The following is a 22116-nucleotide window of genomic DNA, read 5'->3' on the forward strand; positions in this document are numbered from 1 at the left end:
TTGCTCCGATTGTTGGCATTAACAACCACACACATACTGTTTTCTTGGGTGCGCTTTGTTGCCTGATGAGACCATCGAAACTTTCAAGTGGGTCTTCCAGCAATGGATGTTGGCAATGAATAACGAGCATCCGTTGAACATTATGACTGATCAAGACCAGGCAATGGCTAAAGCCATCTCAATGGTATTTCCACATTCAACACACAGATGTTGCAAGTGGCACGTCTTCCGGGTTGCAAGGACGAAACTAGGGAAGATGTTGGGCAAGGATGAGCCTTTTGCTGAAGCATTCTATGGTTGCATCAATGATTCCGATACCGTTGAGGAGTTTGAAGAACGGTGGAAGCAGATGGTCGAGTCATTTGGTGTGGCTGATAAGAAACACCTAAAGAACATGTGGGACAACAGGGAGATGTGGGCTCCTGTGTACTTTAGGAATAAGTTCTTCCCATTCACATGAACAACCGGGCGGTCCAAGGGCCTGAATTCCTACTTCAAGACTTTAAATCATCATGGAGACTCGGTTTGGACATTTGTCCAGCAGTTTGAGCTTTGCCAGGAACTAATGCTTGATCGTGAAGACAATGCTGGCTTCATCAATGAAGCGACGAGGCCTCCGCTCTGGGGCAAGTAAGTCCAAAGTCATGTAGCATTTTTTTTAGTTTTCCAGCACAGTGTGGTTGCAGCATTTCTTTGAAACATATGTAGCAATTCTTATTGATGTTGGAAGCTTTTTTTGTTTGCAGCTACAACATTGAAAAGCAAGCTGCAGATTTCTATACCAGAGAGGTATTTTCCAAGTTTCAGAAACTATTGGCTAAATCAACAGGCTATGGTCTGCAATATCAGCTGCAAGGGGATGTCATCTGGTTTTGCCTTGTTGCAAACTATGGCGTCAACCCAAAAGTGTACACGGTGCGTGTTGCTCCTAAAGATCAGGCATACATGTGCACCTGCAACATGTTTGAGATGTGTGGGCTGATCTGCCCACATATCATGCGTGTCATGGTGCACCTGAATGTGCAAACGATACCTACGACTTACATGCTTCCAAGATGGTCTAAGAGAGCAACCGACCTTGCGCCTGAACCGGGCGATGGGCATAGAGCTATGCATTTCGGCGTCCCCACGACAAACACCCTAAAGTTTAACTCTCTATGCCGGAAGTTTGGGAAACTCGCTTCTGATGCTTGCTTCAATGATGAAGCTTATAGTTTTGTCTCTGGGCTAATTGATCAGGGCAGTGTTGGGGTTGCTGCAATAAAAGCTAGAGCAACTGATGGGTTTGCAGGAGACGAAGAAGGCCAAGGTCATGCAGGACATGAACAAGTCTCAGGAGGTCCAAGTACAGGTCAGCGGGATCCACCCCCCGTAGGACTACGGAACCCACCAAAGTCTGCAAAGAAGGGGAGGCCAAAGGAGAAAGAGAAGCGCAGGAAACCACTATTTGAGATTAGAGAAGATGAAATGAAGAAGAAAGCTCCAAAGCCAAGGGAAAAGAAGACTCCATGCAAATATTGTGAAGATGAAGATCACAACGTGAAAGATTGCCAACTCCTTGCAGCTTTTCTTGCTGCGAGTGCGAGCGCGAAAGCTCCGGGTGTCGAAACAATCCTTACACTTTAGGATATTTTCGTGAGGGAAAAAATGATGAATTGCCTTGTAACACCCCATGACTTATGATAATAAGTTGTGTTGACTAGCTGTGAATGTTTGTTTTGTGGGATTGCAACATATTACTACATGCGTGGTTTGAAAAAAGCAGAATGTTGCTTTTTACAAGAGTTGTTTTTAAATAAATTCTTATTGTTATATGTTTGTGAGAGCTTACTTTTTGTAGTATGATGGTGCCAAAAGTAGAATTTAAAAAAAAGCAGAATATGGGTTTTTTATTTTTTTTTTTAAAAATAGTACTCAATGGTTGTTGTAACCACAGCTTGATCCATGCTTAAAAAGAACATGTTTTAAGCTTTTGAAAAGCATGGTTGAAGCTTTTGAAAAACATGGTTGAATCTTTTTGAAAATATGGTTGAAGCTTTTAGGAAACATGTTTGAAGCTTCAAGAAAACATGTTTATAAGATTTCTGGAAAGCATGGTTGCAGCTTTTTAACAACATGGTTGAAGCTTCTGTAAACAAGGTTGCAACTTTTAGGAAACATGGTTGAAGCTTTTGAAAACTTGGTTGTAACTTTTTCAAAGTATGTTGAAACTTTTTCAAAATATGGTTGCAGCTTTTAGGAAACATGGTTGAAGCTTTTTGCAAACATGGTTGAAGCTTTTTAAAACATGGTTGAAGCAAAATAAAAAGTTTGAAAAGGAAAAAGCCTTGAATGATTTAAAGTGTTAATTTAGCTGTACAGCAAAAGTTGGGAAAGGAAGCATATTTACATTATGCTTCCAGCAAAAATATTGTAGGGATGTAGCTAATTTGCAGGTAAAAAAATATATTTTGGCTCTGCAACAAATCTAACAGAAGGTTGTAGCTATTTCCTATGAGCTTCCAGCAATATAAGTGTGTGACAAAAAGTAGCATTCACATATTATTTTTCAGAAAATATGTTTTGAGGGGGAAAATGCACAGAGATTCCCTTGAAACTTCAATGGATGAAGTTTGAAATATTTTCATATTTCAGAACCAGTGAAACAAAAAACAATTGTCACCGCATGATCATGTTGGCAAACAGAAGAACGCATCCATTAAAAATGTAAGTGCATCATCCAAATATCAAGTTATCATCGGTTTACATACCAAAAGGACACATGTTTACTGGAGGTATCAACCGTTTACATACGAACGCGCACTACTCTAATCCTATCAGAACGCTACCACCTCGGACATGATCTAGACCTAACGAAGAAACAAGCTTGTTCGTCTTGAACCTTCCAGAAAATCAAGCCGTCAACTCATCGTTGAACGCTCGCTCCTTTGGGGCGTTGTTCATTGGGTGGCTGAAAAGGTTGTATGCCACATCGATGCGGTATCGCGCCATGTCTTCCTGTAAAAAATGAATACAAAAGGTAAGCAAGTATGATACTAGTTATTCTTGTGTTGCATGAGTGATGAATACAAAAAGTTCACATCCATCCACCGCAAAAAAATGATATGGATGTAGCAAAGTTATGATATGGATGAAGCAAAAGCAGAATGTAGTTGTAGCAAACTAGACATATGGATGTAGCTAAAAAAGCCTAGTAGGTACAAACTTGAACCACATATGAAGCAACAACAAAACATGGTATTCTTCTATTGCATGAGTATTGAAAACAAAGAAAGTAGATTGTAACAAAATGACAAGACAAAAAATTAAAAATGTGTACCTGCTTGAACTCTCTCATTGACTTCCCATCATAGTTCTCCACATACTTGAGCCCAAAAAAACCACAATCACATCTGTGAGATAATAAAAAGTTCTCCATCATACTTCCCATGCGTAGTTGAAAAAACAAAATGTTGAAATGGAACACATGATTGAAGCAAAATTCAAAAAGAAAACTCACAGGGTATCTTGCTTTGGGTAATCCTCTAGGTCAACACGGGCGAAGGATCCAACATTGACATTGAATTCGCTGCACTCTTGTGCGAGGGTTGCAAAGTTTGTGATCTAGCACCGAAAACACACACAAAAGTTTCAAAAATAAAATGAGGTGTGTAAAGATGACAACAGGGCATTTATGTAGATGAATCAGAAGGCTAAACAGAAAAAATTAGAGAGCATGAGCATACCAGGTTATTGGCTTGCTTCTGCAAAGGAGATTGTTTTCCTTTTGAATGGATTGAGTCAAATACATTCCACTGCTTGTGAAGCAAGTTTGCGCAAACAACTATCCAATGGCGATCATGAACAATTGTGAAAAAGAGCTGCAAAAAACAAAAGAAAGGCGAAAAGGTACTCAGAACATGTAAAAAATGTTACAGCCGCGTCACATCATTGGATCATATTTGGAAGTTATTTGTGGTGTGGAACAAAAGAAAGCTTCGTGAAACTTACGAGGTCAAACTTTTGAACCTTGAACACTTTCATAGCCCTTTCAAGCTCAGCCATGAGTTTTGCTGGTTGGAAAGTTGATGGGTCTTGTTTTAGTAGGATCTACTTGAAAGATACAACAAAATGGTTAGTGTGTGTTGCAACGAAAATGTGAAAAGAAAATAAAAGAATGAAGCATTGCTTGTTTTTACAAAAACATACTCCCGCGTGGACTGAGAAAATGTATTTCTTCAGCTCCGGTTCTTTTGCTGCACGGGATGCAATGTTGTTCATCTCGATACATAGTGACATGACCTCATCATTCATATCCCCGCGAGGCTTGAAGCATACAAGGAATTTCTTGTATCCAATGTAAAATCCACCTAGCTTGATGAAAAGTGTCCTGTTACCATAGATGCAACCGAATGAATCATTTGTTTCGAGCAGAAAAAAAATAGAAAGCAAAAACAGATAAGGCTTAGGTAGCTCACACTTGTTCATTGGGTTGTGATTTTCTCAATGGTTTCCCGTGTTTTACAAACCTCTCATACATTTCTGCAGCCTTGTCGACCTTTTGCTTCTTTGCCTTGGTATTTTTTATGGCTGGAACTTTGGCCATCCTCTTCTTCCTAGTGTTCTTGTCATGTGTGCTAGGGCCACTGCTTGCATCAGCAAAATGCTCTTCTGTAGCGACCATCTTAGCAGCTATAGCAAAAAAATACAAATGGATGAGTTTGCAAGAGATTGTACAAAAAGAATTTGCTGGAATCACACAATTGTGAAAAAATGATATGGAGAAAAACAAAAAGAAATGATGCAAGATGAAGAAAGCATACTTGGGCTGTCATCATCGTCTGAAACAGGAAACACGGGGATGTTTGCATAGATGGGACTGACTGTGCTCTTCTTAATTATAGGCTCATCTGTGGAATGCATCATCTCATAGTCTTCGGAGCCCTTTGGGAACAACTCACAGGATGGCTCGTCGTCCCAAATGCCGGCTGTCGCACTCCTGGGTGCATCATAGAAGAGTGGGGGGCTGTGAGCTGAGGCGTTGTCTTCCATCTCGAAACTCACTCTTTGTTGCTCACGAGTTTCCGCAGCCTCTGTTGCAACTTCTAGGTTCAATCCGGTGACTTCATCCTTGTTGATGCTAGGTGTTGTACCTTGAGCTTGAGCTTGAGCACCAATGTCGGCATTTGCAGCTTTAGCATCATTCTCTTTTCCGTGACATTCGTCCATGATAGGTGCTTCAAAGGAAAAGTTGGGCTCATTGGTAGCTGTGATGGCGTCTCCAATATCACGAAGGAGAGTGGCCATCCGGTTGCACTGCAATTCCTTTAAACACTGTCCAAACTTGCCTACTACACCATCCACCTCTGCTGCAAAAATACCCTTGTGCTTGTCGTATAGCATTTGAAACTGAGTTGGTACCTACAAGAAGGCAAGTGGCCAACATTTTTAGTGATAAGTAAATCTAGATTTTGAGAAGTAGGTGTGCTGCTGTGTCACTATGTATCAAATAAACAGTGTGATTGCAGCAATTTACTGTCATGGATGAAGCATAAAAAACAAATGGTCTATACCTCTAGGTAGCAAATTATGGATATGGATGTAGCAAAATTATGACATGTTTGAAACAAAAACATAATGTAGTTGTAGCACACTAGACATATGGATGCAGTAAAAAAAGCCTAGTAGGTATGAACTTAAACCACATATGAAGCAAAAACAGAACATGGTTGTAGCATATCAGAATGAGGGATGCAGCAAACAAAATATACACTTGCAACTGGGTATAGTAAATAATGCAAAGCCAAAGGCAAAACAGGAAATGAATACAAAGAAAAAGATAGTGTAGATGGGGGAAAAGTACCCTTAGATCTTGCATGCTAGGGAGTGATTGCTGCAGCCAATCGTTGAGCGAGGATGATAGGTGTGGTTCAGCTTCAACATTTTGTTGAGCCTCGTTTGATTGAGAGTCCTTTGCTGGAATTTCAGCACCTTGAATTTGGCTTCCTTGGCCACTAGTTCCTTGGCCACTAGGTGCTTCAGCACCAACTCCCTGCCCACTGGCTGCTTCAGCACCAACTTCCTGTCCCGCGAGTTGTGCTGCATAGGGGGTGTTGCACAAACTCCGTATCTAGGAAAACAAAACATGAGTGGCGGAAATAAGAAGGCTGCCATAACCTAAATGGAAAAGCAAAGATTTCTACATGCAAATTCAGTGAGCAAAAAACAGGGGGGTCTTAATACTCCATTGGCAAAGGAAAGTACATAGGCGGGATGTAGCAAAATTACTTGGGTGTGTTTCCCGTAGAAAGGTTGGACAAGAGTGAGCTTGTTCTTGTCAACTTTATCCAACCAATCAAAATCCTTTTGACAAACAAAACGTATCCTTGGCACGGAATAATCAATGGCATGCTCATTTGGGAGGCCGGCCGGAATATCAATATGATCCATGTATATGATCTGCATAGAATGGAAAAGGACATTAGCCAACAAAAACATAAATGCGAGCTATAGAAATGTATAAAAGGTTTCATGCAGCAAAGAAAAAAATGCATGTATTTCATTTTGTTGCGTTGCATACCGCTAACATGGGAAGGCATGAAGCAATCTGAAACTCCGCTGCTTTTTCTGTATTTGCTTGCATCCTCTTCTTCTCTTGAAAGACTCCAACCTCCTCCATTGCTCGTGCCAACAAGTGCTCATCCCAAGCGAATTCATGCACCAAAGACATATCTTCCAAGGAAGCTAGATACTCGAGATTCACCATATTGCCAGTGCCTGGGCACAAAACTGTTGCCAATGCAAGGAGTGTCCAAGTCCTATTTATCATAACCACGTCCTCATCGCTGCAACTAGTGAGCAACTTGACAACATGGGCGATTGGAGCCCTGTTCCCCTCCTTGTAGATGCTGCGAAGATCATGTTCATCACTCTTCTTAAGAAGCTTCACGGGTCTATCACCGGATGGCACGTTGAAAATCCTTTTCACCATGAGCTTGCTGAAGGTGATGGACTTGTTCTTGTGTTTGAACTCAGAGAGTATGTGATTCGTGTTCATCACAACAAACTCAATGAGCTCATGGGGCACCTTGAAAGACCGGATGTCCAACAAGTCTCCAAACGGTCCCTCCCTTATGGTTCTCTGTTTTTCTGGTGATACTTGCTTCCCAATCTCAGCCAGCCTTTTTGAGTTAAACATTGACTTAAAGCCACATAGATTGCCTTTCTTCTTGGTCTTCTTCTTAACCTTCTTACTCCCTTCATTCTCACCAGCGGTGCCTGCAACATCTACAAAAAGGAAAAAAACAAGTCAATAAAACCCTAAAACTGCATCATCAGTAGCTAGGAAAAAACATACAAGAACACCTAAAAAATCTGTAAAACATATGAAACATACAAGCACGCATAAAAATGTACAGAATAAAACATGTCCTTCAGTTAGCACAAGCATTAGGGCCATGTTTGTTTCGCTTCAGCATTAGGGTCATGTTTGTTTCACTTCAACCTTAACTAAGAATTTTGTGAAAAATAATATTTAACAAAATTACTGTTGGGTAACATAGTAATTTCAAAAAAATTCCTACGCACACGCAAGATCATGGTGATGCATAGCAATGAGAGGGGAGAGTGTGATCTACGTACCCTTGTAGATCGACAACGGAAGCGTTAACTTGGTTGATGTAGTCGTACGTCTTCACGGCCCGACCGATCACGCACCGAAACTACGGCACCTCCGAGTTCTAGCACACGTTCAGCTCGATGACGATCCCCGGACTCCGATCCAGCAAAGTGTCGGGGAAGAGTTTCGTCAGCACGACGGCGTGGTGACGATCTTGATGTACTAATGTCGCAGGGCTTCGCCTAAGCACTGCTACACTATTATAGAGGACTATGGTGGAAGGGGGCACCGCACACGGCTAAGAATATGATCACGTGGATCAACTTGTGTCTCTAGGGGGTGCCCCTGCCTCCGTATATAAAGGCTCAAAGGGGGGGGGCGGCCAAGAGGAGGCACGCCAGGAGGAGTCCTACTCCCTCCGGGAGTAGGACTTCCCCCCTTTCCTAGTTGGAATAGGATTCGCGGAGGAGAGAGAGGAGGAAGGGGGGCCGGCCCCCTCTCCTTGTCCTATTCGGACCAAGGGAGGGGAGGGGCGCGCAGCCCATCTCTGGCTACCTCTCCTCTCTTCCACTAAGGCCCACTAAGGCCCATATATCTCCCGGGGGTTCCGGTAACCTCCCGGTACTCCGGTAAAATCCTGATTTCACCCGGAACACTTCCGATATCCAAACATAGGCTTCCAATATATCAATATTTATGTCTCGACCATTTCAAGACTCCTCGTCATGTCCATGATCACATCCGGGACTCTGAACAACCTTCGGTACATCAAAACGCATAAACTCATAATATAACTACGCATAAACTCATAATATAACTGTCATCGAAACCTTAAGCGTGTGGACCCTACGGGTTCGAGAACAATCTAGACATGACCAAGACACGTCTCCGGTCAATAACCAATAGCGGGACCTGGATGCCCATATTGGTTCCTACATATTCTACGAAGATCTTTTATCGGTCAGACCGCATAACAACATACGTTGTTCCCTTTGTCATCGGTATGTTACTTGCCCGAGATTCGATCGTCGGTATCCAATACCTAGTTCAATCTCGTTACCGGCAGGTCTCTTTACTCGTTCCGTAATACATCATCCCGCAACTAACTCATTAGTTGCAATGCTTGCAAGGCTTAAGTGATGTGCATTACCGAGAGGGCCCAGAGATACCTCTCCGACGATCGGAGTGAAAAATCCTAATCTCGAAATACGTAAACCCAACATGTACCTTTGGAGACACCTGTAGAGCACCTTTATAATCACCCAGTTACGTTGTGACGTTTGGTAGCACACAAAGTGTTCCTCTAGCACACGGGAGTTACATAATCTCATAGTCATAGGAACATGTATAAGTCATGAAGAAAGCAATAGCAACATACTAAACGATTGGGTGCTAAGCTAATGGAATGGGTCATGTTAATCAGATCATTCAACTAATGATGTGATCCTGTTAATCAACTGACAACTCTTTGTCCATGGTTAGGAAACATAACCATCTTTGATTAACGAGCTAGTCAAGTAGAGGCATACTAGTGACACTCTGTTTGTCTATGTATTCACACATGTATTATGTTTCCGGTTAATACAATTCTAGCATGAATAATAAACTTTTATCATGATATAAGGAAATAAATAATAACTTTATTATTGCCTCTAGGGCATATTTCCTTCAGTCTCCCACTTGCACTAGAGTCAATAATCTAGATTACACAGTAATGATTCTAACACCCATGGAGCCTTGGTGCTAATCATGTTTTGCTCGTGGAAGAGGCTTAGTCAACGGGTCTGCTACATTCATATCCGTATGTATCTTGCAAATCTCTATGTCTCCCACCTGGACCAGATCCCGGATGGAATTGAAGCGTCTTTTGATGTGCTTGGTTCTTTTGTGAAATTTGGATTCCTTCGCCAAGGCAATTGCACCAGTATTGTCACAAAAGATTTTCATTGGACCCGATGCACTAGGTATGACACCTAGATCGGATATGAACTCCTTCATCCAGACTCCTTCGTTTGCTGCTTCCGAAGCAGCTATGTACTCTGCTTCACATGTAGATCCCGCCACGACGCTTTGTTTAGAACTGCACCAACTGACAGCTCCACCATTTAATGTAAACACGTATCCGGTTTGCGATTTAGAATCATCCGGATCAGTGTCAAAGCTTGCATCAACGTAACCGTTTACGATGAGCTCTTTGTCACCTCCATATACGAGAAACATATCCTTAGTCCTTTTCAGGTACTTCAGGATGTTCTTGACCACTGTCCAGTGATCCACTCCTGGATTACTTTGGTACCTCCCTGCTAGACTTATAGCAAGGCACACATCAGGTCTGGTACACAACATTGCATACATGATAGAGCCTATGGCTGAAGCATAGGGAACATCTTTCATTTTCTCTCTATCTTCTGCAGTGGTCGGGCATTGAGTCTGACTCAACTTCACACCTTGTAACATAGGCAAGAACCCTTTCTTTGCTTGATCCATTTTGAACTTCTTCAAAATCTTGTCAAGGTATGTGCTTTGTGAAAGTCCAATTAAGCGTCTTGATCTATCTCTATAGATCTTTATGCCTAATATGTAAGCAGCTTCACCGAGGTATTTCATTGAAAAACTCTTATTCAAGTATCCCTTTATGCTATCCAGAAATTCTATATCATTTCCAATCAGTAATATGTCATCCACATACAATATCAGAAATGCTAAAGAGCTCCCACTCACTTTCTTGTAAATACAGGCTTCTCCGAAAGTCTGTATAAAACCAAATGCTTTGATCACACTATCAAAGCGTTTATTCCAACTCTGAGAGGCTTGCACCAGTCCATAAATGGATCGCTGGAGCTTGCACACTTTATTAGCTCCCTTTGGATCGACAAAACCTTCCGGTTGCATCATATACAACTCTTCTTCCAGAAATCCATTCAGGAATGCAGTTTTGACATCCATCTGCCAAATTTCATAATCATAAAATGCGGTAATTGCTAACATGATTCGGACAGACTTAAGCATCGCTACAGGTGAGAAGGTCTCATCGTAGTCAACCCCTTGAACTTGCCGAAACCCTTTTGCGACAAGTCGAGCTTTGTAGACAGTAATATTACCGTCAGCGTCTGTCTTCTTCTTGAAGATCCATTTATTCTCAATTGCTTGCCGATCATCGGGCAAGTCAACCAAAGTCCACACTTTGTTCTCATACATGGATCCCATCTCAGATTTCATGGCTTCAAGCCATTTTGCGGAATCTGGGCTCACCATCGCTTCTTCATAGTTCGTAGGTTCATCATGATCTAGCAGCATGACTTCCAGAACAGGATTACAGTACCACTCTGGCGCGGATCTCAATCTGGTTGATCTACGAGGTTCAGTAGTATCTTGTCCTGAAGTTTCATGATCATTATCATTAGCTTCCTCACTAATTGGTGTAGGTGTCGCAGAAACAGGTTTCTGTGATGTACTACTTTCCAATAGGGGAGAAGGTATAGTTACCTCGTCAAGTTCTACTTTCCTCCCACTCACATCTTTCGAGAGAAACTCCTTCTCCAGAAAGTTTCCGGACTTAGCAACAAAAGTCTTGCCTTCGGATCTGTGATAGAAGGTGTATCCAATAGTCTCCTTTGGATATCCTATGAAGACACATTTCTCCGATTTGGGTTCGAGCTTATCAGGTTGAAGCTTTTTCACATAAGCATCGCAGCCCCAAACTTTCAGAAACGACAACTTTGGTTTCTTGCCAAACCATAGTTCATAAGGCGTCGTCTCAACGGATTTTGATGGTGCCCTATTTAACGTGAATGCGGCCGTCTCTAAAGCATAACCCCAAAACGATAGCGGTAAATCAGTAAGAGACATCATAGATCGCACCATATCTAGTAAAGTACGATTACGACGTTCGGCACACCATTACACTGTGGTGTTCCGGGTGGCGTGAGTTGCGAAACTATTCCGCATTGTTTCAAATGTACACCAAACTCGTAACTCAAATATTCTCCTCCACGATCAGATCGTAGAAACTTTATTTTCTTGTTACGATGATTTTCAACTTCACTCTGAAATTCTTTGAACTTTTCAAATGTTTCAGACTTATGTTTCATTAAGTAGATATACCCATATCTGCTTAAGTCATCTGTGAGGGTGAGAAAATAACGATATCCGCCACGAGCCTCAATATTCATTGGACCACATACATCTGTATGTATGATTTCCAACAAATATGTTGCTCTCTCCATAGTACCGGAGAACAGTGTTTTAGTCATCTTGCCCATGAGGCACGGTTCGCAAGTACCAAGTGATTCATAATCAAGTGGTTCCAAAAGTCCATCAGTATGGAGTTTCTTCATGCGCTTTACACAGATATGACCTAAATGGCAGTGCCACAAATAAGTTGCACCATCATTATCAACTCTGCGTCTTTTGGCTTCAACATTATGAATATGTGTGTCACTACTATCGAGATTCAATAAGAATAGACCACTCTTCAAGGGTGCATGACCATAAAAGATATTACTCATATAAATAGAACAACCATTATTCTCTGATTTAAATGAATAACCGTCTCGCATCAAACAAGATCCAGATATAATGTTCATGCTTAACGCTGGCACCAAATAACAATTATTTAGGTCTAATATTAATCCCGAAGGTAGATGTAGAGGTAGCGTGCCGACTGCGATCACATCGACTTTGGAACCGTTTCCCACGCGCATCGTCACCTCGTCCTTAGCCAATCTTCGCTTAATCCGTAGTCCCTGTTTCGAGTTGCAAATATTAGCAACAGAACCAGTATCAAATACCCAGGTGCTACTGCGAGCATTAGTAAGGTACACATCAATAACATGTATATCACATATACCTTTGTTCACCTTGCCATCCTTCTTATCCGCCAAATACTTGGGGCAGTTCCGCTTCCAGTGACCAGTCTGCTTGCAGTAGAAGCACTCAGTTTCAGGCTTAGGTCCAGACTTGGGTTTCTTCTCTTGAGCAGCAACTTGCTTGCTGTTCTTCTTGAAGTTCCCCTTCTTCTTCCCTTTTCACTTTTTCTTGAAACTAGTGGTCTTGTTGACCATCAACACTTGATGCTCCTTCTTGATTTCTACCTCCTTAGCTTTCAGCATTGCGAAGAGCTCGGGAATAGTCTTATTCATCCCTTGCATATTATAGTTCATCGCGAAGCTCTTGTAGCTTGGTGGCAGTGATTGGAGAATTCTGTCAATGACGCAATCATCTAGAAGATTAACTCCCATTTGAATCAAGTGATTATTATACCCAGACATTTTGAGTATATGCTCACTGACAGAACTGTTCTCCTCCATCTTGCAACTATAGAACTTATTGGAGACTTCATATCTCTCAATCCGGGCATTTTCTTGAAATATTAACTTCAACTCCTGGAACATCTCATATGCCCCATGACGTTCAAAACGTCGTTGAAGTCCCGGTTCTAAGCCGTAAAGCATGGAACATTGAACTATCGAGTAGTCATCAGCTTTGCTCTGCCAGACGTTCATAACATCTGGTGTTGCTCCAACAGCAGGTCTGGCACCCAGCGGTGCTTCCAGGATGTAATTCTTCTGTGTAGCAATGAGGATAATCCTCAAGTTACGGACCCAGTCCGTGTAATTGCTACCATCATCTTTCAACTTTGCTTTCTCAAGGAACGCATTAAAATTCAACGGAACAACAGCACGGGCCATCTATCTACAATCAAACATACATAAGCAAGATACTATTAGGTACTAAGTTCATGATAAATTTAGGTTCAATTAATCATATTACTTAAGAACTCCCACTTAGATAGACATCCCTCTAATCCTCTAAGTGATTACGTGATCCAAATCAACTAAACCATGTCCGATCATCACATGAGATGGAGTAGTTTCATTGGTGAACATCACTATGTTGATCATATCTACTATATGATTCATGCTCGACCTTTCGGTCTCTGTGTTCCGGGGCCATATCTGTATATGCTTGGCTCGTCAAGTATAACCTGAGTATTCCGCGTGTGCAACTGTTTTGCACCCGTTGTATTTGAACGTAGAGCCTATCACACCCGATCATCACGTGGTGTCTCAGCACGAAGAACTTTCGCAACGGTGCATACTCATGGAGAACACTTCTTGATAATTTAGTGAGAGATCATCTTATAATGCTACCGTCAATCAAAGCAAGATAAGATGCATAAAAGATAAACATCACATGCAATCAATATAAGTGATATGATATGGCCATCATCATCTTGTGCCTGTGATCTCCATCTCCGAAGCACCGTCATGATCACCATCGTCACCGGCGCGACACCTTGATCTCCATCGTAGCATCGTTGTCGTCTCGCCAATCTTATGCTTCCACGACTATCGCTACCGCTTAGTGATAAAGTAAAGCATTACAGCGCGATTGCATTGCATACAATAAAGCGACAACCATATGGCTCCTGCCAGTTGCCGATAACTCGGTTACAAAACATGGTCATCTCATACAATAAAATTTAGCATCATGTCTTGACCATATCACATCACAACATGCCCTGCAAAAACAAGTTAGACGTCCTCTACTTTGTTGTTGCAAGTTTTACGTGGCTGCTACGGGCTTAAGAAAGAACCAATCTTACCTACGCATCAAAACCACAACGATAGTTTGTCAAGTTGGTGCTGTTTTAACCTTCGCAAGGACCGGGCGTAACCACACTCGGTTCAACTAAAGTTGGAGAAACTGTCACCCGCAAGCCACCTATGTGCAAAGCACGTCGGGAGAACCGGTCTCGCGTAAGCGTACGCGTAATGTTGGTCCGGGCCGCTTCGTCCAACAATACCGCCGAACCAAAGTATGACATGCTGGTAAGCAGTATGACTTATATCACCCACAACTCACTTGTGTTCTACTCGTGCATATAACATCAACACATAAAACCTAGGCTCAGATGCCACTGTTGGGTAACGTAGTAATTTCAAAAAAATTCCTATGCACATGCAAGATCATGGTGATGCATAGCAACGAGAGGGGAGAGTGTGATCTACGTACCCTTGTAGATCGACAACGGAAGCGTTAACTTGGTTGATGTAGTCGTACGTCTTCACGGCCCGACCGATCAAGCACCGAAACTATGGCACCTCCGAGTTCTAGCACACGTTCAGCTCGATGACGATCCCCGGACTCCGATCCAGCAAAGTTTCGGGGAAGAGTTCCGTTAGCACGACGGCGTGGTGACGATCTTGATGTACTAATGTCGCAGGGCTTCGCCTAAGCACTACTACACTATTATTGAGGACTATGGTGGAAGGGGGCACCGCACACGGCTAAGAATATGATCACGTGGATCAACTTGTGTCTCTACGGGGTGCCCCTGCCTCCGTATATAAAGGCTCAAAGGGGGGGGCGACCAAGAGGAGGCGCGCCAGGAGGAGTCCTACTCCCTCCGGGAGTAGGACTTCCCCCCCTTTCCTAGTTGGAATAGGATTCGCGGAGGAGAGAGAGGAGGAAGGGGGGCCGGCCCCCTCTCCTTGTCCTATTCGGACCAAGGGAGGGGAGGGGCGCGCGGCCCATCTCTGGCTACCTCTCCTCTCTTCCACTAAGGCCCACTAAGGCCCATATATCTCCCGGGGGGTTCCGGTAACCTCCCGGTACTCCGGTAAAATCCCGATTTCACCCGGAACACTTCCGATATCCAAACATAGGCTTCCAATATATCAATCTTTATGTCTCGGCCATTTCGAGACTCCTCATCATGTCCGTGATCACATCCGGGACTCTGAACAACCTTCGGTACATCAAAACGCATAAACTCATAATATAACTGTCATCGAAACCTTAAGCGTGCGGACCCTACGGGTTCGAGAACAATGTAGACATGACCGAGACACGTCTCCGGTCAATAAGCAATAGCGGGACCTGGATGCCCATATTGGTTCCTACATATTCTACGAAGATCTTTTATCGGTCAGACCGCATAACAACATACGTTGTTCCCTTTGTCATCGGTATGTTACTTGCCCAAGATTCGATCGTCGGTATCCAATACCTAGTTCAATCTCGTTACCGTTAAGTCTCTTTACTCGTTCCGTAATACATCATCCCGCAACTAACTCATTAGTTGCAATGCTTGCAAGGCTTAAGTGATGTGCATTACCGAGAGGGCCCAGAGATACCTCTCCGACGATCGGGGTGACAAATCCTAATCTCGAAATACGTCAACCCAACATGTACCTTTGGAGACACCTGTAGAGAACCTTTATAATCACCCAGTTACGTTGTGACGTTTGGTAGCACACAAAGTGTTCCTTCGGCACACGGGAGTTACATAATCTCATAGTCATAGGAACATGTATAAGTCATGAAGAAAGCAATAACAACATACTAAACGATCGGGTGCTAAGCTAATGGAATGGGTCATGTCAATCAGATCATTCAACTTGTGATCCCGTTAATCAAATGACAACTCTTTGTCCATGGTTAGGAAACATAACCATCTTTGATTAACGAGCTAGTCAAGTAGAGGCATACTAGTGACACTCTGTTTGTCTATGTATTCACACATGTATTATGTTTCCGGTTAATACAATTCTAGCATGAATAATAAACTTTTATCATGATATAAGGAAATAAATAATAACTTTATTATTGCCTCTAGGGCATATTTCCTTCAATTACTACATGTGATGATCAGGTATTTTGACCATAACTGCCATTAGCCAATTTGGGGAGACAGTCCTATTATTACTAGCATTGGCTGTAACTTGTAAGTGTCATATTGCGTTGTCCCTACCATGTCTAGTTTAGTCCCACTATTCTCTGAAGTTTGAGTAGTGACTGGGAAATATGAATAAGCTGCATTGATTAGTAAAGCATCTAGTTCATATGCTAATGTTCAACTTAGTAACATATACAAATGTAACCTTCAACGAACTGATTATTTCTACTAATCATTAGTGACCCAGAAATGTTAACACGAGACCATCAGACCAGATAATGACTACTCAAGAAAGTGTGATTCAACAATGTAAAATCCATATAACTGTCTACTGATGAAATAAGCAAAGCCATATATACCTGGATAAATAACCTGAAATCAGATGGTTTAGCACTAGCATTACACAAACCAATGACGGCAACCCATGGCAGCAGTAAGCAACACTCACAAATACAATACAGCCAGGTTGATCATTGACATAATGCAGGCACTCCAAAGCAAGCAAATCAACATGGATCATTGCAAGAACAACATGTCCTTCACTTAGCACAGCATTAGGGCCATATTTGTTTCACTTCAGCCTTAGAGAGGAAAAAATCTTGCAGGTACCAAGTACTACTCCAATGCACATGGAGTATTGATTATTTATGTTTGCTAGGTACTAGTACTACTACTACAATGGTCTGAAATTAGTACGTCCCTCCCTGACACCCTATGGCAGTAAATCTCATCATCACGGTGATCTAGCAAAATGATTGGGCACAGCGTGCACACCCAGTACAGCTACAGTCTTACAGAGTAGTAGCACCAGTACTACCGACGGAGAAATGCAATGGACGGACAAACAACAACCTGTCACTTGTCACCAGAAATCTCCCACCGAACGCGGGGAGCTTGACACTCTGTCCTGCTGAACGATTCAAAGGGACTATCCTCCAGATTTTAAGAAACGGAAGCACCAAACGCGTGCGCGCAAAGCCAACACGCAGCCTGGTTCCGGCCGCTTCCAGCTCACTCTGTCCCCTTGGCGCCGTGATGGAACACAGCTCAGGACAGGAAACATCGAATTTCCCCGAACAAGACAAGATCCAACCCTAATCCCAATCCCATCCCAAATCCCTCTTGAACACAAGATTCAAATCCTCCAAATCCACCACCCCCGCCCCCTCCATCTGCCCGCGGGAACACCACCCGCCCCCTCCCTCTGCCCACGGGAACACCACCCCACCCCTCCCTCGACCCGCGGGAACACCACCCCGTCCCCGTCCGCGCCGGCGCCGGCGCCGGCCCGTGGGAACACAGACGACTCGCCCGCACCATAACCCGCCCTAACCCTAAAGCCAACGGGGGAGGGGAGACAACAACGAAAAGGGAGAGCAGGAGGGGAGAGTTACCATCCGGGGAAGCCATAGATGGCCGGAGAATCAAGATCCGCCCTGGGCCGCCGCCGCCGCTCCTGATCTGCCGGCGCCAACAAGCCCGTCACCCACCGGTCGCCCTGCCTTCTCGCACCGAAATGACGACCCCGTGCGGTTGCAGCAAAAACTGGGGAAGGGATAACCCGTGCGAGTTAAAAAAACATGGGTCTGTGGTGACACGTGGCGCAGACAACGTCCCTTGGATCAAAAGAGATCCAATGCACGGAGTGCGACCGGCGCAACGGTTCGGCCGGCGCCCCAGCCACAAACACTTCCCATACGAAAAACCCAGATGAATCGGCCTGGGAGCAAGGACCCTCGCCGCAGCCGCCATTGCGGAAGCGTCGATGGAAACAAATCATCGCGACCCACGACTCAGCTAGCTAGGGTTCCTAGCCCCTCCTCCTTTGCTGCCCATCCTACTGCGCCGTCGCCGCCGAGCGCTTCCTGACCTCACTGGGAGCAAACAGTGGGACGCCACCGCTGTGCCTCCCTCTCCCCTGTTGGAGAACGTAGCAGAAATTCAAAATTTTCCTACGTGTCACCAAGATCTATCTATGGAGAGACTAGCAACGAGGGGAAGGAGAGTGCATCTACATACCCTTGTAGATCGCTAAGCGGAAGCGTTCAAGTGAACGGGGTTGATGGAGTCGTACTCGTCGTGATTCAAATCACCGATGATCAAGTGCCGAACGCACGGCACCTCCGCGTTCAACACACGTACAGCCCGATGACGTCTCCCATGCCTTGATCCAGCAAGGAGAGAGGGAGAGGTTGATGGAGATCCAGCAGCACGACGGCGTGGTGGAAGTAGCGGGATTCCAATAGGGCTTCGCTAAGCGCTGCGGGAGGAGGGAGATGTGTCACGGGAGGGAGAGGGAGGCGCCAGGCCTTAGATTGGTTTGCTCCTCCTTTTCCCCACTATATATAGGGCCAAGGGAGAGGGGGAGGCGCAGCCCTTGCCCCTTCCTCCAAGGAAGGGTGCGGCCAAGGGTGGGGAGGAGTCCATCCTCCCCAAGGCACCTCGGAGGTGCCTTCCCCCTTTAGGACTCTCCCCTTTTTCCTATCTCTTGGCGCATGGGCCTCTTGGGGCTGGTGCCCTTGGCCCATATAGGCCAAGGCACACCCCTTACAGCCCATGTGCCCCCCCGGGGCAGGTGGCCCCACCCGGTGGACCCCCGGGACCCTTCCGGTGGTCCCGGTACAATACCGATGACCCCGAAACTTGTCCCGATGGCCGAAACAGGACTTCCTATATATAAATCTTTACCTCCGGACCATTCCGGAACTCCTCGTGATGTCCGGGATCTCATCCGGGACTCCGAACAACATTCGGGTTACCGCATACTAATATCTCTACAACCCTAGCGTCACCGAACCTTAAGTGTGTAGACCCTACGGGTTCGGGAGACATGCAGACATGACCGAGACGTTCTCCGGTCAATAACCAACAGCGGGATCTGGATACCCATGATGGCTCCCACATGTTCCACGATGATCTCATCGGATGAACCACGATGTCAAGGACTTAATCAATCCCGTATACAATTCCCTTTGTCTATCGGTATGTTACTTGCCCGAGATTCGATCGTCGGTATCCTTATACCTTGTTCAATCTCGTTACCGGCAAGTCTCTTTACTCGTTCCGTAACACATCATCCCGTGATCAACTCCTTGGTCACATTGCGCATATGATGATGTTCTACCGAGTGGGCCCAGAGATACCTCTCCGTTTACACGGAGTGACAAATCCCAGTCTCGATTCGTGCCAACCCAACAGACACTTTCGGAGATACCTGTAATGCACCTTTATAGCCACCCAGTTACGTTGTGACGTTTGATACACCCAAAGCATTCCTACGATATCCGGGAGTTGCACAATCTCATGGTCTAAGGAAATGATACTTGACATTAGAAAAGCTTTAGCATACGAACTACACGATCTTTGTGCTAGGCTTAGGATTGGGTCTTGTCCATCACATCATTCTCCTAATGATGTGATCCCGTTATCAACGACATCCAATGTCCATGGTTAGGAAACCGTAACCATCTATTGATCAACGAGCTAGTCAACTAGAGGCTCACTAGGGACATGGTGTTGTCTATGTATCCACACATGTATCTGAGTTTCCTATCAATACAATTATAGCATGGATAATAAACGATTATCATGAACAAGGAAATATAATAATAACCAATTTATTATTGCCTCTAGGGCATATTTCCAACATCCCCTTCTTCTCTTCCCCCCCTCTCTCATATGAACTACGTGTTGTTCCTCTCTGAAGGTGCCTTCATGGCCGCGTCATGGAGCTCGCCGCCGTGGGCTGCGTGCCCCACCGACGACAGCCTGCCTTGCCCACGTCCAGGTCTAACTCATGGGACGACGACGATGCCGCCACCATCGGAAATATCAATGGCAGGCTATCACCGTGGTCGTGGCGCGAGCAACGACGAGCTCCACAAGGGCATGCCCTGGAGCGAGGAGCGCACAGGTATACCCCTACATCATTTTCTGTATCCATCTTCTCACCAATGGCCGTGTTGCAGCGCATCGAGGCTGATGACTATTTCCTCCTAGCACCGCAAAATGTTGAGCCCCCCCCACCCCCCTCCCTCGTCGTACGACACCCATGTTGTTCTCGGCGTGATTCCCGGCTGATGGCTCCATGCGGAACTCGCGACTCCCCACCGGCGGCCGGCCATGGACTCCTCTGGCGACTCCTCGGAAGCCGACCCTTCCCACGAGCCCTCTACTGCCAGCTTCCCTTCACTATGGACCCTCATAAGGTTGTAATCTCTCACGACCTGTTCTCTGCTTCTCATGCCCCTCCCTATTTTGACATCATGATTCCTGCTAGAGTCGTCTAATCGTCTGCTTCATAGGATGGTGGTACACTGATCCTCAAGACCACGGCTGGCTACCACATTAATAGAAGCTCTGGATGTTCGTGTTCATCACAGGTGCTTCTCTCCCTCCTTTCTTTGATTCTTTCTCTACACTTCTTCCTCTGACTGGTGTTTGCATGTATACTGCCAGGAAGAAATAGGGCGAGCTAACCTTTGAGGTAGCAAAAGAAAAATAAAATATTCTTTTTGCAAGGAGGAAGAGACCTGGTAGCATCCATTTGGGTGACTGAAACATATTGTGTGGCATATCAATGTCAAGCACATGCTTTGTTATTTCATGAAAATAACATGAAAGAAAGAAGATGATTTAATAAAGAGGCACAACAAGATGTGGTTGATAAGAAGAAAGACTTTGTAATAAACCAGCTGAAATTCAAAGGTTTAATTGTTCTTTTGGTTATTGTTTGCTTTATCGTTCAAAAACATTAAGAAAATTGGGAAGATAAATACAGTAACGTTGCATTTGTAAAATTATCTCTACTCCTAATGGAGCAGTTGGTAGCCTGGTACGATTTATTTTCGTTTGATTTTTCTTCGTTACACCACCAACCACCCTTGCTATGTTGGTTTTCTTATCTATCGGTTTATTTTTCTCTCCACTCTTTTATTGCAAATCAACACTTTCGTAATCTAACTTTCCTAATTTATCCAAATCAATCGATTCTTCCAATAATGCAATTTGTTTTAGGAAACAAATAACAAAATTTCAGGAAACAAATAATCTCTACTCTTAATGGAGTAGTTGGTAGTCTTTGTTCCGAATTTTTTTCGTCCCACCTCCCACCTTCATCTGGTTTTTTTGTCCTACTGCCACCTCCACCAATCCGATCTGCGATAACAAAAAAATGGCAATGATGCCGTAGAGATTTTCCTTCGCACGAACAAAAAATTAGACGACGCCCTAGCATAAAAAACCCAGACGAATCGGCCTGGGAGCAAGGACCTCACCACAGCCGCCATCGCAGAAGCGTCGATGGAAACAACCCATCGCGACCCACGACTCAGCTAGGGTTCCTAACCCCTCCTCCTTCACTGCCCCTCCTACTCCACTGTCGCCGCCGAGCGCTTCCTGACCTCACTGGGAGCAAACAGCAGGACGCCCCCGCCGTGCCTCCCTCTGCCCATCTCCTCTTCCCCCTACCTCCCTCTCCCTCTCTCTCTCTCTCTCTGAACTATGTGTCGTTCCTCTCTGAAGGTGCCTTCATGGCCGCGTCATGGAGTGATGACCCACAAGTATATGGGATCAATTGTAGCCTTTTCAATAAGTAAGAGTGTCGAACCCAATGAGGAGCAGAAGGAAATGATAAGTGGTTTCCAGCAACGTAATATCTGCAAATGCTGAAATTATAAGTAACAAAGTAGTTTGATAGCAAGATAATTTGTAACGAGCAAGTAATAGTAATAATAACAAAAGTGCAGCAAGGTAGCCCAATCCTTTTGAGGCAAACACTACAAAAAAGACACATCCATGACATTTTGGGCTGAACGAGATTTTTTCTGTCATACTT

At 44.3% G+C, this 22116-nt stretch overlaps 1 protein-coding gene across 1 annotated transcript in view; it reads right to left on the bottom strand.

Annotated features, from left to right (window-relative positions):
- Window positions 1-2939: 2939 nt before the first annotated feature.
- Window positions 2940-22116, bottom strand: part of LOC125538561 — a 46823-nt gene continuing 27646 nt past the window's right edge. Inside the window, exons 4-11 of the mRNA XM_048701830.1 lie at window positions 7139-7266; window positions 6560-7009; window positions 6268-6438; window positions 6010-6156; window positions 3991-4089; window positions 3726-3860; window positions 3500-3603; window positions 2940-2997 (exon numbers count right to left, since the gene is read on the bottom strand). Of these exons, the coding sequence (XP_048557787.1) occupies window positions 2940-2997; window positions 3500-3603; window positions 3726-3860; window positions 3991-4089; window positions 6010-6156; window positions 6268-6438; window positions 6560-7009; window positions 7139-7266 (1292 nt within the window). The remainder of the gene's footprint in view (window positions 2998-3499; window positions 3604-3725; window positions 3861-3990; window positions 4090-6009; window positions 6157-6267; window positions 6439-6559; window positions 7010-7138; window positions 7267-22116) is intronic.

Source organism: Triticum urartu, chromosome 2 (genome assembly GCF_003073215.2).
Source record: "Triticum urartu cultivar G1812 chromosome 2, Tu2.1, whole genome shotgun sequence".
Classification (NCBI taxonomy): domain Eukaryota; kingdom Viridiplantae; phylum Streptophyta; class Magnoliopsida; order Poales; family Poaceae; genus Triticum; species Triticum urartu.